The 16,636-nt window shown below is 32.5% G+C and overlaps 1 protein-coding gene across 1 annotated transcript; it reads left to right on the top strand.

The window, feature by feature from the left end:
• Nucleotides 1-10,675: 10,675 nt before the first annotated feature.
• Nucleotides 10,676-11,624, top strand: LOC109814387 (uncharacterized). Its single transcript, XM_020378802.3, has 3 exons — nt 10,676-10,832; nt 11,102-11,170; nt 11,405-11,624. The coding sequence occupies exons 1-3, from the start codon at nt 10,779-10,781 to the stop codon at nt 11,480-11,482; spliced, it is 201 nt and encodes a 66-aa protein (XP_020234391.1). The 5' UTR covers nt 10,676-10,778; the 3' UTR covers nt 11,483-11,624.
• The last annotated feature ends 5,012 nt before the right edge of the window (nt 11,625-16,636 follow it).

Below are 16,636 nucleotides of genomic sequence, written 5' to 3' on the forward strand. Positions count from 1 at the left end.
AAGACCTCGTCATGAGGCAATCACATAAAATAGAAAAAATAGAAAATTGCTTGTGTATGACAGCAGAAAATTCGACAAAAAAAGACAGAGATTCCGCATCATACAGAATAACTGAGCCTGGAGAGGCTTGCCGAAATAATACTCATACGAAATAACTGAGCCTGGAGAGGCTTGCCGAAATAATACTCCCCAAGAGACATCTCGGCTTGCACTCTTGGGCTGAACAGAAACCATACAGAATAATTGAGCCTGGAGAGGCTTGCCGAAATAATACTCTCTCATCATAACAGAATAATTGAGCCTGGAGAGGCTTGCCGAAAGAATACTCTCACAAAATAACTGAGCCTGGAGAGGCTTGCTGAAATAATACTCTCACAGAATAACTGAGCCTGGAGAGGCTCGCCGAAATAATACTCTCGCAGAATAATTGAGCCTGGAGAGGCTCGCTGAAATAATACTCTTCTTCATCAAAGAATAATTGAGCCTGGAGAGGCTCGCTGAAATAATACTCTTCTTCATCAAAGAATAATTGAGCCTGGAGAGGCTCGCCAAAATAATACTCCTCAAAGACATTTCTGTACAGAAAAAGCCGAAACTAACAAAAAAGGCAAAAATACAGAAAAAGCCAAAATCAACAAAAAAGGCGAAATACAGAAAAAGCCGAAACTAACAAAAGAGGCAAAAATACAGAAAAAGCCAAAAAACGACAAAAAAGGCAAAAGATTTAGAAAATCAATCGCCTCATACAGAATAATTGAGCCTGGAGAGGCTTGCTAAAATAATACTCCCACAGAATAATTGAGCCTGGAGAGGCTTGCCGAAATAATACTCTCAGAATAACTGAGCCTGGAGAGGCTCGCCGAAACAATACTCTCTGACCATACAAAATAATTGAGCCTGGGGAGGCTTGCCAAAATAATACTCTCACAAAATAATTGAGCCTGGAGAGGCTTGCTAAAATAATACTCCCACAAGATAATTGAGCCTGGAGAGGCTTGCTAAAATAATACTCCCACAGAATAATTAAGCCTGGAGAGGCTTGCCGAAATAATACTCTCCAAAAGACGCCTCAGCTCGCATTCTCGGGCTGAACAAAAAACCAATTCATCGTACAGAATAATTGAGCCTGGAGAGGCTCGCCGAAATAATACTCTCCCAGAATAATTGAGCCTGGAGAGGCTCGCCGAAACAATACTCTCCCAAATAATTGAGCCTGGAGAGGCTCGCCGAAACAATACTCCCCCATAATAATTGAGCCTGGAGAGGCTCGCCGAAACAATACTCCCTCAGAATAATTGAGCCTGAAGAGGCTCGCCGAAACAATACTCCCCCAGAATAATTGAGCCTGGAGAGGCTCGCCGAAAGAATACTCTCCCAGAATAATTGAGCCTGGAGAGGCTCGCCGAAAGAATACTCTCCCAGAATAATTGAGCCTGGAGAGGCTCGCCGAAAGAATACTCCCTCAGAATAATTGAGCCTGGAGAGGCTCGCCGAAATAATACTCCACAGCACACAGAATAACTGAGCCTGGAGAGGCTTGTCGAAATAATACTCTTACAGAATAATTGAGCCTGGAGAGGCTCGCAGAAATAATACTCCCCAGAGAAACCTCAGCTCGCGCTCATGGAACAAATCCCCAGCGAGAGCTATCAAAGCAAGATCGTCAAAACCCCCAATGGAAGCGCGATCATCCAAGCAAAATATTCAGTCAAAGGACTTGAAACTTCCTCAGTGGAAGATAGCTCTCTGACTCAAGCGTTGAGTGAGGCTAAGCCTGCAGAGGCTTCCTAAAAAATACTCTGGGATACATAAGATCCCCAAATCCCCAGTCGCCTACTCAGAGGCACCCTTTCAAAAAGAGAAAAAATCAAAAATATCAATAACCATTCCCCAAGCGGAATCCGGCACTCAGCCGAACACTGAACATCAAGATCATTCGCCTACTCAGAGGCACTCCTTCAAAAAAGAGAAAATCAAAAAAGATCAAATAATCATTCCCCAAGTGGAATCCGGCTCTTAGCCAATCATTGAACGTCAAGCTGATACGCCTAACAGAAGAGGCCAATCACAACCAATGATAAAATCCCCTAGCGGATAACAGCCTACACAGAGGCAACAAAATCCAAAAAATCAAAAAGAGTCACCCGAATAAGGATAACCGGGATACTCCACTTACGTCAAAAGGACGTCAGCCAAACATAAGGCATCGCTCAATTCAAGAAGAGCATCTGTGTCTACACCCCAAGGAAACAGAAATTCCCCATGGGTACCAACTAAGCAATGCAAGTTGGGGCACAAAAACCTATGAATGACTGCACATCCCCTAGACGGATCCCTGCGTTATCCAGCCCTCAGCGGCACAAAAATCAAAAACAATCGTCGAAGCAGCATCGTGGACTGTGGAGACAAAATCAACATCCAGAATCCCCAGCGGATAACAGCCTATACAGAGGCAGCAAAAATCAGAAAATCAAAAAGAGATACCCGAATAAGGATAAATCGGGATACTCCACCAACGTCAAAGGACGTCAGCCAAACATAAGGCATCGCTCAACTCAAAGAGAGAGCATCTGTGTCCACACCCCAAGGATTCAGAAATTCCCCATGGGTACCAACAATGCAATGCAAGTTGGGGCACAGGAACCTATGAATGACTGCACATCCCCTAGACGGATCCCTGCGTTATCCAGCCCTCAGTGGCACAAAAATCAAAAAACAACCGTCGAAGCAGCATCGTGGACTGTGGAGACAAAATCATCACAAATCCCTGGAAAGGAGATATTCACGCTACCCCGTTGTCACAAACACGGAGGTATGCAGCTTCCGACTCGAGCAATGAGCAAAGCTATCTCTGGAAAGGAGGTACTCACTACTCACCGTCGTCACAAGGGTACTTAGCTTCCGGCTCGAACAAAGAGTGAAGCTAAGCCTGGAGAGGCGGTACTCACAGCTTCCAGCTTGGGCAGCAAGCAAAGCAAAGCCTGGAGAGGCGAAACTCACACAGCTCACCGTCGTCACAAGGGTACTTAGCTTCCGGCTCGAACAAAGAGTGAAGCTAAGCCTGGAGAGGCGGTACTCACAGCTTCCAGCTTGGGCAGCAAGCAAAGCAAAGCCTGGAGAGGCGAAACTCACACAGCTCACCGTCGTCACAAGGGTACTTAGCTTCCGGCTCGAACAAAGAGTGAAGCTAAGCCTGGAGAGGCGGTACTCACAGCTTCCAGCTTGGGCAGCAAGCAAAGCAAAGCCTGGAGAGGCGAAACTCACACTGCTCACCGTCGTCACAAGGGTACTTAGCTTCCGGCTCGAACAAAGAGTGAAGCTAAGCCTGGAGAGGCGGTAATCACAGCTTCCAGCTTGGGCAGCAAGCAAAGCAAAGCCTGGAGAGGCGAAACTCACTGCTCACCGTCGTCACAAGGGTACTTAGCTTCCGGCTCGAACAAAGAGTGAAGCTAAGCCTGGAGAGGCGGTACTCACAGCTTCCAGCTTGGGCAGCAAGCAAAGCAAAGCCTGGAGAGGCGAAACTCACACTGCTCACCGTCGTCACAAGGGTACTTAGCTTCCGGCTCGAACAAAGAGTGAAGCTAAGCCTGGAGAGGCGGTACTCACAGCTTCCAGCTTGGGCAGCAAGCAAAGCAAAGCCTGGAGAGGCGAAACTCACACTGCTACCGTCGTCACAAGGGTACTTAGCTTCCGGCTCGAACAAAGAGTGAAGCTAAGCCTGGAGAGGCGGGTACTCACAGCTTCCAGCTTGGGCAGCAAGCAAAGCAAACCCTGGAGAGGGCAAACTCACCCTGGAGAGGGCAAGACTCACGCACAAGTCTGGAGAGGCGACGATAAACTCACCCTGGAGAGGGCAAACTCACCCTGGAGAGGGCAAGACTCACGCACAAGTCTGGAGAGGCGACGATTAATACTCACCCCGGAGAGGGCAAACTCACCCTGGAGAGGGCAAACTCACCCTGGAGAGGGCAAGACTCACGCACGAGCCTGGAGAGGCAACGACTAATACTCACCCTGGAGAGGGCAAACTCACCCTGGAGAGGGCAAGACTCACGCTACCAAAGTGACTAGAAGCGCGGAGGTATGCACCAACCTGGAGAGGCTACTCAACAATTTTCCCACCTGAAGACACTACAAGTCGGAAGGATGGCACATTACCCGGACAATTGGGTCAACTCCTTTACTTGTCAATCGGTACACCAAAAGACCGTCTGACTAAGTAAAGGGGGGGCAGCTGTAGACCCCTAAAATTGCCCGGGTCGGAAATAAAGCTTGAAGACTCTCGAAGACTGAAGGAAGATCAGCCAGAAAGACTCCTGGAAGGCCCTAGGAGGGTTCTCTGTAGGTCTAGAGGTCTTAGAATAGCTCAAAATAAAAAGTGGAGGGAATGAAGCCCAATACGGCCGTACTGAACTTAATACGGCCGTATTGAAGCTTCAATACGGCCGCAGTGAACTCAATACGGCGTATTGAAGTTTCTGAAACTTCAATACGGCCGTACTGAAATCAATACGGCCGTATTGAAGCTTCAATACAGCCGCAGTGAACTCAATACGGCCGTATTGAAATTTCTGAATTTCAATACGGCCGTATTGAACTCAATACGGCCGTATTGAAGTTCAAAAATTTCAATACGGCCGTATTGGCTCCAGGGCCCGTATTGGGCCTGTTCCCTATAAATATGACGTCAATTGGACGTCATTTGACACTTTTAGGCATAGTTTTAACCCTCTCCTTGAGTATTCTGGGGTTTTTGAGCAGTGTTCTGCCCTAGAAATCACTCGGAGAGTTGATCCGACGAAGTTCTTGAGCCCCGAGCCATTTTGCTTGAGGATCGAACCTAGTCGAAGGGAAATCCTCCGGATTTCCATAGTCAAAATTTTATAGGAGGGAGCGAGCGGGCTTGTAGAGCGAGGGAACGCCAAAAAGCTTCCCAGTTTTACGAAATATATAAAAAGCACGCTTCAAAGGTTTCTTCTTAAATCCTTCCTTTTACTGCTTTCTGTGTGCATATTTAACTGTCATCATGTAGATAGTTAATTTATAATCGCTTATAATAAATAGGGGTAATTTAGTAATTTTACGCTATTATTTTAGAAATAATCTGTCATAGGGAACCCGAAAGGGGCGCTGTGGGGTGCTAACACCTTCCCCACACGTAACCGACTCCCTTACCCAACTCTGGTTGTAATGGCCGAAGTTGATTTATAAAATCAATTGCCTTATCCCTTTTTCCAATGTTTTGAGTAAAACATTGGTGGCGACTCCATGAACCCTCCTTTTATGAAAACCGCTAATCCATGGAGGGTCCCGCTTGGGATTAACATGGATTGGTGAGACATTTAATAAATAAATTGGATAAGATCGACAAGGTCTCAGTTTGAGAACAAGTCGTTCTAATAATCCAATACATTTTCAAAACTAAAATAAAAGCGAGCTCGACCGTCTTCGCAACCGCCGAGGCCCGTTTCGGGCCGGTGGCGACAATGGAATGCCACATCCAAGTCATAATTAGTGAATCTTCATTGTCCCAAATTGGAAAATTAGAGTCGTCTAGTCCTAGCCCTCCACCATCTATATGGTCTAGTCTTGAACGTCCCTTGAGAATCCTTCAAATGTACGGGCTCCATTGTAAGAATTTTCAACCATCCAATCGATAGGGACCCACCATATTTGGAAGATCATTAGGACCCAAAGGAATAATTTTTACCTCAGACATCCCTTGGAACACAATTAGGTGTCTCCGGTGACCCTGTCCGCGATGAAGAAAACGAGTGGGCTACACCGGAAAAAGGAGCAAAACTCAAAACTCATATCTACTCAAATCTGGGCCAAATGGGACGTCATTGACCCATAGAACAAATCCAGGAGGCTCCGGTGACTCGTTTTGTGATGGCAGTGATGAGTGGGTCTCACTGGAGGTAAGCGCGTGGGTTACATGTGCAAGTGAAAGTGGTGGCACGTGGTAGCATAGCATGTGGCGACGTGTTTCCCGGAACGACTTCTGGCGTTGTGTTCGTCGAAGTTGGGCGCACCTGTTTGCCTTACTAACGACCCCAATGACTACAATGGTAGCCGCGATGGTCGGACAGAAATGGTGGTGGCTACTGTTGTAGTGGAAACGAAGCTCCCAAGATCGGGAGCTCTGATACCAACTTGAAAAAGAGAATGATTTTATTATTTTCATTCATACCTATAACATTTTCATTGCACCTATTTGTAACAATCTAATCTTCCAAAATAAGGAAATAAGGAAAAATATGCTAAAAAAAACAAATAAAAGATTCTACAAATATTTCTCTAATTAGGAAGATATTTTCTCTAATTACAACAATACATCTAAAACAAAAGGCATCAAAGAGAACAAGGCAAAATATAGAGTAACTAGCATCATGAGTACAATCACATAAGAAAGAAGCAATTGGTATACTATAATGTAATCCATCCATCAAATAGACTCAAAATCTCACAAGGTAATTATTCTATCACTAATGAATCATCTTTAATTTTTCAAGTCAAGTCACTATATTAAAAATGTAAAAATGACTCATATCAAGTTGTGCAACCTCTCAATAAAAAAAAATAATGCAAATTTCACAATTCATAAATTTACAAATTCAAAAGAAGGTATGGAAATTTATGTATTTACTTTTTTTACAAATAGCAAAGAAAAATAACAAAAATAAAAAAATATATAGAATAAATAATTAGAAATAAAAACAAAATCTAAAAAAATAGATACAATAAAACAGATACAGAAACAAAAAAAAAAATAAAAAGTAAAGTATAGGAAACAAAACAAAGAGCAAATATAGAAATAGAAATAGAAAATAAAACAAAATTAGAGTGCATAATATAGAAAAAAAAAAACAAATACAAAAAAATAAATAGAAAAGTATACAACAACATATTACAAAAAATAGAAAAAAAAATAGATACAAAATATAGAAAATAGTAAAACCTTTTTTTTTTTACTAAAAACTAAAAACAACAAATCACCACTACACTTAAAATTCACATTGTTCTCAATGTAAGAATAAATTCAACAATAAAAATAATGCACATTAGAATCAAATGAGGGTAAAACTCTCTCATAATGGTTAATATAATGAAAGATCTTCCGCATCCTCCTCCACACTTAAAATTTGCATTGTTTCTAATATAATCATAAAATGCTCCATAGGAAGCATATAATACTACAACAACAAAAACAAAAAAAAAAAAGACAGGCGTAAAATAAATTAAAGGGAGATAATTTGCATGATATATCTCATGTTTTGACCAAAGGAAGATCATCCATTTTTTCCTCTATTTGTTCCTTTACTTTAGATGTTTGAATAATTTAATTTTTGGAAATCTGGCATGACCTTAGTAGTTAATTGATCAAGTTGTGTTTGCAAAAGTTGAGATGTAACATTAAAATCTTGAGATGCAACATTCAAATCTTGCTAAAACATAATGTTAAATTGCCTATTGTTTTTAGCCATCTGGTTTATGATATATATCCTTAAATGTGAATTCACTACTCTATATAGGTGGTGGCTGAACATAATCCTCAATAGGATCCCATTGATGGGCTATCCCCTCAAAATTATACCTCTCAAAGTATGAATCATGATAATGTTGTGGAGGATCATAATACTATTGTACATGTGGAGGTTCATATTGTTGACCAAAGTATAAATCAAAATAATATTGTTGTGGACGATCATAATAAGTTCTAACAACATTAGCACAAGTGGCTAATTGTTGGACTAAGGTGGTCAATTTAGTCAAACATAATCCATAACTACCTAAGAATAGAAATAAGTCTAGAATGACAATTAAAGATAGAAAAAAAGACTAATAATGCTAAATAAAAAAACTATTGAAAGTCAACAAAAAAAATGAAAAGTCAATTGTAAAGTTAATATTTAACAATGAAAACCTGTAACCTACAAAACACTACCAAATGAATTTTAAAAAAAAATACAAGACTACCAAAAAATCATTTAGTATTAATTTCCTATTTTCTAAAATTTTTTGGTAATTTTTAAAAGTATCAAAAATAGTAAAAATAATGAATAAATGGTCTAAACAATGGAAAAAATTTCAACCCACAGAAAAAACTATCAAAAGTGTTTATGGACAAATATTACACAAAACTCAACAAAAATGGTTAGAATCAAGGTTATATATAATATACAAAAGCAATTTCACAAACATTTAGTAGGAATCATATAATCAAGGTACAATGACTTGTGTCTCCGGCAACAACGTCATTTTGATAGCTCACCGATTCACTATAAAAAAAATTACTAGATTTTCTCCTTTAATTTGTAACATAAGGAACAACCTAGGTCATTCTTCTTGAAGACATAAAGTCAATTAAATCTAAATTTATCACACAATTAGGAAATGAATTTTTATGAATAACAAAGAAAAATTAATATTAAGAAATGGAAATAGAAATTTCAATCAGAAATGTTAATCAAAAAATGTATTGATTCAACATTTCAATCTTAAAGGTAAAATTTTTAAGGTTTAAATTATAATTTAAATTCAATCAATCTTAAATCAACACGAATATAATTAAAATATAGATTTAAATTTAGATCTATTGAATTTCATAAAAACATGAAGCACAATCGCGATTTCATAATTTCCATGAAATTTAATAATGGTGAATGGTTGATTTAAGTTATTTTACGTCTAGATCTAAATCTAGTTCTTGATTCAAAATTAATCCTCAATTTTGTTCTAGATCTAATTAAAACTAAATCCATAATTATGAAAACAAAAATTAGATCTAGAATAGAGAAGAAAATGAAGAGAATTCGTACAGTAAAATTAAACTAAAAACTCGAATTTTACAGCAATTTATGGGATCTCGAATCGATTGAATGGATTAGTCACACATCTCCATCAAGTTGTTGTAATCAATTTGTGTAGAAAATGTAGAGAGAGAAATCCAAGAGAGAGAAAGAGAATTTAGAGAAACCTGTAGAAGAAACAACTCTAAAATCTGAAAAATGAGAAACAATGTATATAACAAGTCTTATAACAACTATCAATAAACTAATATAGTGAGTCTAATCATAATATTTACAAGGCTCGACCCACTAACCAACTAATTAACAAAGTTAGACTACTAATACAATAAGTTCTTAAAGTAAACCCAAAGTGAAGTGTAGAGAAATAATATTGAGGTAAATTTTTGGACCCTTAAACATGCAAACTAGGTGAAACTCCCAACAAAGAAGTAGTGGATCTCTATCTTAGATTTCTAGGGACACCAAGAATGTCCCATTCTGAGTTTGAGAGTTTTAGATATAACCTATACAAGACAACATGTCAAAGTAGACAGAAAGAAAAAAAAAAAAAAAAAAAAAAAAGCTAGAATTTATAATTAAAACCAAAATAATCCACTAAAATAAATGTTAACCAATTCATCAGTTTAAAATATTTCTAAATGTCAAATAATCCCAATATAATATATTAAAATATGTATTAATTATACACTATCAAGTGTTATATCATGTTGTGAACCTAATGTCTCTACGGGATCAGGTATTAAAGAAATTAGAGAGGCGATATATTCAAGTTCTTAACAAATAAGTTGTATGCCAAGAAAAACTATATGAGATAAAAATGCAAGAGGTTGATTTACAATAACACATCAATGCCTTCACTCAGAAAATCAGTGATTTATTAAGACTGCGAGAAGATTGACGACGAGAATAAGACAATAACTCTATCATATCCTTTGCCAAGTTCCTATGTTAATCAGTTGTAGAGACAATCCTTTACATATCATTTATTTTGTAAGGTCCTTAAATGTTGGACATCCTTGGACATGTCTACCCAACAAGTCATCGTGGGGCAAGCTCACTTCCATTCTTGGGTTGAGACAACGCATACCACCTGTTGGCTTTGATCACCTTTCCAAATTATCTTCCATGTATCAATCGATCAAGAGATCAAAAAGACAAAAACTCATGCATTATGTCATTCAACTGATTTAAGTACCAATATAAAAAACATAATCACTTGCATTAATTGTTATTTACCAATAGCATTAAATAAAATTGTGCGCATATATAATTTTCTTCAATGACTTTTGAATATCAAACTTTATGCAATCATTAAATTAAAAATTTGTAATCAAGCATTCATGTTTACAAATTTTTATATAATTAAAATTATATGATATTTTATTAAATAAATTTAATTTAACATATAATATATTTTTAAAAGTATAAAAAATATTAACTATAAGATTATATAACTTCAAATATCTGATTTATATAACTAAATAAATCTTTGTGTGCAAGATCATTGATCTTAAATATTTAACAACTGAATTAATAAATAAATATATATCACACTTTACTATACATGTGGACTTTTCTACCCAAGATTTCAGCCATAATATGAAATTAAATTTCTCTATTATTAGGAAAATAAGATAAGACTTCGTCCAAGCTATAAGATAGGAGATTGGGAATTTGAATGAATGAATCTCCTCCACATGCATTGATCAACATTAACTGAGTCGCTTCCCAAGAATCAAGAACGGCATGACATGTGCCCTAGAAAACACATGTAAAGGAGGAAATTGTGAATGGTCACAGTTTGCATGGCAAATCAACATACGTGAAAAACAACACGTGTTGAATGCTGCAATGCATTGAGAATTTATATAAGTTACAACTTGGTGAGAAAATAAAAATGTGCATTTGAAAAACTAAACAACAACACTTGATTTTTCACTCACAGCTTAATACAAGAACCAAGATATGGACTCCGAAAAGATGAGCTATAATGCTGGACAAGCCAAGGGCCAAGCTGAGGTCTGTCTTTAACCCCTTTCTTTTGTGTTATAGTCTCTTCTTTTGCTCAGTTTTTTTTTTATAAAAAAAATATTACTCCTTTTCCTCGGGTTGGCTTTTTATGAATAAATTAATATCTTGAGTCGCGACTGCTTGTAAAAAAGCAAAAGATTGAACTACAATCTTTAATTATAAAATATAAGTATGGAATCCTTGACTTAACAACTAAATTAATATTCATGTACTCAATTTTGATAATTTCCAACAAGTTCTTATGTGCTATATTTCAGGAAAAGGCTAGCACCATGATGGACAAGGCTTCCAATGCTGCCCAATCTGCTCAAGAATCCTTGCAAGAGGTTCTTATATATAATATATATTATTTGTAAAACAAGTTATATACTAATAGTATAAAATAAATTTTTTATAATCATAGATATCACTATATATAATAATTTTTTTTAACTTTCCTAATAACTTTTAAAAATTATTTTAACCGTGAATTTTGGTAAAAGTTTTTAAACTAGGAGTACATTAACATTAAACCCTTATAATAATGCAAAAACATTTACAAATTATTTTGTTGTGTATAGGCTGGGCAGCAAATGAAGGCTAAAGCGCAAGAGGCTGCTGAAGTTGTGAAGAATGCAACTGGGATGAACAACAACTAAGGAAGCTAAATGTATCATTAAATATGCTAGACTTGGTTTCCCTTCAAATAAACCTTGTTCTGCTGATACATGTATTTTGCAGAACCATTGTTCCATTTTTTTCCTTTAAATTTTTAATATTAAATTTCTAGTGCTTATTAAATGTCTTTTCGTCTCTTTCTTTTCATTATTGTTATTTGGATTTATTAGATTGCAAAAATTAATTGCTACTATTTACCTTTTTCACAAATAATTGTATACAGAGGATCATTGTTAAATCTCAACCATTGATTATTATTTTTTATAAGAAAAATATATATCAACTTCATACTTTAACTTATTGAACAATAGAAAATATATACAAAAATGACTTGATTATTAATTAAAATTTTTTTTTAAAGAATTCAAAAGTATAAATAGTTGAGGGATCAGAAAAAGGAGATGAAAGGAAGAGGAGACCATAAGGTTTTTTTCTTTTCTTCTAAAAGTCTCAAAGGCTACCAAATAAAAAACAAACTCGTATTTTTACAAATTTTTTCGCTAAGAGCATTTAGAAAGAACTATTTTCCATCAGATCATATTATGTAAAATCTACCAATTAAAGAAACTTTAATCCTAACGCTATAGAACCACCTATCAAAATCCAAAACCACTTTCGCAAATAACAAACCTAACTTATTGAGAAATATATCAATTGACGTTATAATAGAAAGGATAAAAATCTTTAAATTTATAGTTATTTAATATAATATTTATATCAAACAAACAAATTACTAAGAAGTTAAAATTATTAAGACATAATTGTTTAAATGCAATAGAATAATAATAAAGTAGTAAATTGTAATGAAATTTAATTAATAATAAAAATAGTTAGAGATTAATTCACTAGTTATTCTTATGTAAAATCTTAATATTTTTCATTCAATATTGCAAGTATACAGTTAATTTGACATTGTAAAATTATATTTAAATCTTAATTTCTTAGGTGAGAAGTTCTAGATTATTTATAATAAATAAAAAACATTAATTTTTCGATAACTTTTTTGTTTAATAAACTTGTAGGTTGAGGATCGAAATTTGACTGATGAAATTTATCTCAATTATTTGATAATAAATGTCATCAATGTTTTAATTAGGTAATAATTTGAAAAAGAATTTTCCAATTACAATTAAAAATTATAAAATAATGATGTAGTTGATCGGAGCAAAATAAACATTAAGTATAAGACTAAAACAATTAACTAAATAAATACTTTATTGAATAAAAAACTCGAGAAAAAATTACATAATTCAAAGTAGCTATTTCAATCCCCCAATAATGGAGAATTTAGTCACTGATCATGACTAAAGATTACAACTCCAGATGAATTTTTGTATCCGTAATTATAGTATTGATCTCACATAACTCTCTCTTATCTCTCTAAAATCGTACTAAGAAATATGTATTACAACCTAAATTGATTCTAGATCTCTTAGAACCCTAATTTTATAATAACTTATAATAGACTTTTGTTTTAAATCCGGTCGCTCAAAACACTCATATTTCTCGCTCTAAGTAACCAAATGAATACGTTAAAGAGTGTCCTTTGTCTTCACTCGCTTAGAGCAAATTTTTTATAATTCTAAATAAAATTTCATGTTAAAATAATAATTTCAATCGAAATTTTGTAACTTTCTAAATTATATTTTTCGTAATATTTCAACGATCTTTATTGTGTCAATCGATTAAGTGACGAAGAGACAAATTAACACATAAATTATGTCAATTAAATACGGTCTAAGAACCTATATATGTTCACAAGAGAATCAACTAAGCCGTCTTCTTCCCAACAACCTCATTTTTATGCTTTTCTTGGTTCTAATATAACTTTCATCATTATATATAACTCATATTTACTTTTTATAATTTAAACAACTTATCTCTTCACCACGATATATATGACAATACCATTAATGCTCTATCATTTATCATGTCACTTATTGGTATCACATCAACAGTTTTGCTATTTTAAAAACTAAAAATATATTTACATTTTTTTTAACTATTTATTAAAAAAAACACTGTAGTCATAGTTTTTAAAATAACTATTATAAAAACTATCACTCTTATTAGCTATGGCAAATTGACAATCTATGATTAGATCATAACGTAAAAATAAAAAATAAAAAAATAAAAATCTCTATGTTATCGATACATTTTAATTGGGTTCATAATTTAATCCACTATTATACTATAAGTTTAATGTGCTACATATATTAATGTAAAGTTTCTTTTATTTTTCTAGAAGTAATTATTGAGTGTTTGATTAAAGCAACTTATAAATTTGTCGAAATCGAAATCTTATAAGTTACAAGTTAGGAGTTGAAAAATTGAAAGTTCATAAACTAATTGATTGAATAGAAAATATTTGATAAGCTAGATTAACTTATAAATTAGTTGTAAAATGACATATTTATTTATTTAATAAGGAGATTGAGAGAGTAATATATAAACAAAATTACTTTTAAGTTAAAAAGAATTTCAAAGTGAGTTAAAGTAAATTAATGACAATAAAATAGAAAGATAAATATCATAAGAACCTATCAATTAAACTTTTTTCAATTAAACTTATTTCAATTAGCTTACAAAAATAGGATATAAACTCCTAAAATAAATTCACGTATCAAACAAATTTATTTTGGCTAAAGAAACTTATAAATTAATCAAATGAATTTATGAACCCTTTAAATGTCTTACGAAAACATATTTAGTAAAGTTACTTTACTCAATAACACTTATAATTTATGTAAAATTTTAATGATTCAACTATTAAATTAAAAAAAAATTAATTTATAATTTTTAAAATATTTTAAAATTATTTAATACTTCATTGTATTAATTCAAATTAATAGATAATTATAAAAATATTTTATACATTATTTTAAGTTCATATAACAAAGTATTATATATATATACACATGATAAAACAAGAGAAGTGCATTTAATTCTATATTCTAGTTAAATTCTCATCCTATTTCTCGGGCGACAAATTCTTACACCCTTCATTATCACTTTACAATGAATTTTTTTAAATTACCAGATATTTTAACAAATTATTTTCTATAACATCAATTAAAAAAAAAATAGGATATATGCTTGGGTTTGTCTGCCCATTATATATCCCTACAAAGCTAAAAACATTTGCATGTTGACGTTATCAACACCTTGTCTCCCTTGTACAAAGCTAAAAACATTGGTTAGGAGAAATTATGCTTCCCCATAACAATTCTGAGTTCTGAATCTGTTTGCAATCACCTTAGTGCGAACCTTGTACCTCACGTAGCACACCTTATTGGTCTAAACTGCTTGAAATGCTGGGGATGCTTCACCTTTGGGGTAAGTAAAAGTAATGTGTCATTTACAGTATTGATCTCCGATGGGTTTGTAAACATGGTGCAAATCATTTCACATTTGAAGTTCTATATAGGTAAGAGATTAGTCTCACAACACAATTCAACTTTTCTCATCGTATTTAAAAAATTTAATTATTTACTATTTGTGTTGAAGCTTGATGTGGTGAAAAGTTTTAGATATTTTTTTATTTTTAAGTAAGTACTTTTGTTGTGTTTGTCTAAAAATTTTTTTTTATAAAACAAGCAATTTTCTATTTCTTTTTAAGAAGTAATTCCTGTCTGTTTCTCAAATAAATATATTTTTTTAAGCTAGCCTTTGTTTATAGAAATTCTTGTTTAAACGTTAAACAAACAGATCCATTATAAAAATAAAAATAAATTTAAAAAAAAAAAAAACTGATCTGAAAACTAAAATTGTAAGTATAAGAGTAAAAGTGGTATTTTTTTAACTACAAATAGTTGTTAGATATTGCAAACCTTAATTGTCACAAAAGTAGTATTAGTTGAATACTTGAATTTAAATTTACTAATAATATTATTTAATCTAAAATTTTCATGTCATTAAATAATGAAAAGAGAAATTTTATGGTACCCACATTATTTGAGAGGGTACTAGTACAGTTGCAATTATAATTTTATTTTATATTTTATATTAATAATTTATTTAAATAATATTTATGATTTTATTTTTTTAATTTTTAAATTATTTAGTCATTTTATTTTTATTTTATATATTCTAATTTTATTTGTAATAATATTATTATATATTTAAATAGCTTAATTTTAATAATTTTTTAAGTATGTTTTTGTCTTTTCACTTAAAATATTTGAATTTCTATATTTTAATTTGAATTATTTTTTAAGTATATTTTTGTTTTTTTGTTTTAAATTTTTGAATTTCTATATTGTAATTTTAATAATTTTTTATTTCTACTATTTATTAATTTTTTTTCTTTTTTAATGTTTTATAACATTATTAAAATTTAATAATTTTAATCTCTATAATTTTATCTTACTTTTTATTTCATAAATATAATTTAGATTATTTATTTTATAATTAAATTAAATTTTTTTAATTTTTTTTATGAATTTATATAAAAGAATGTATTAAAATTCTTCAATCTTTGAGGGTACCATAACAACTCCTGAAAAGAGAAATTTTGTCTTTTTATTTTAAATTTTTGAATTTCTATATTATAATTTTAATAAATTTTTATTTCTACTATTTATTAATTTTTTCCTTTTTTAATGTTTTATAACATTATTGAAATTTTATAATTTTAATCTCTATAATTTTATCTTACTTTTTATTATAAATATAATTTTGATTATTTATTTTATAATTAAATTAATTTTTAAATTTTTTTTATGAATTTATATAAAAGAATGTATTGAAATTTCTCGATCTTTGAGGGTACCGTAACAACTCCCGAAAAGAGAAATTTTGTCTTTTTGTTTTAAATTTTTGAATTTCTATATTGTAATTTTAATAATTTTTTATTTCTATTATTTATTAATTTTTTTCTTTTTTAATATTTTATAACATTATTAAAATTCTATAATTTTAATCTCTATAAATTAATTTTTTTAGATTTTTTTTATGAATTTATATAAGAGAATGTATTAAAATTCCTCGATCTTTTAAGGGTACCTTTAAGGGTACCGTAGTAACTTTTTAATGAAAATGGTATACATATAATAATGTGTTCAAGGACAAGTTTATAATTTTTTATATGAAAAAAGTCTAGATTAAGTGTTAATTCCAAATTTTGCCTTCTTGCA

This window comes from Cajanus cajan, chromosome 2 (genome assembly GCF_000230855.2).
Source record: "Cajanus cajan strain Asha chromosome 2, NIPB_CcT2T_4, whole genome shotgun sequence".
Taxonomy (NCBI): domain Eukaryota; kingdom Viridiplantae; phylum Streptophyta; class Magnoliopsida; order Fabales; family Fabaceae; genus Cajanus; species Cajanus cajan.

What these genes read in the sequence shown, in the direction of transcription:
- LOC109814387 (XM_020378802.3), top strand. Translation starts at nt 10,779, where the DNA reads ATGGACTCCGAAAAGATGAGCTATAATGCTGGACAAGCCAAGGGCCAA. An exon ending in AAGCCAAGGGCCAAGCTGAG is followed by an intron (nt 10,833 to 11,101) that starts GTCTGTCTTTAA and finishes GCTATATTTCAG; the next exon opens with GAAAAGGCTAGCACCATGAT. An exon ending in CTCAAGAATCCTTGCAAGAG is followed by an intron (nt 11,171 to 11,404) that starts GTTCTTATATAT and finishes TGTTGTGTATAG; the next exon opens with GCTGGGCAGCAAATGAAGGC.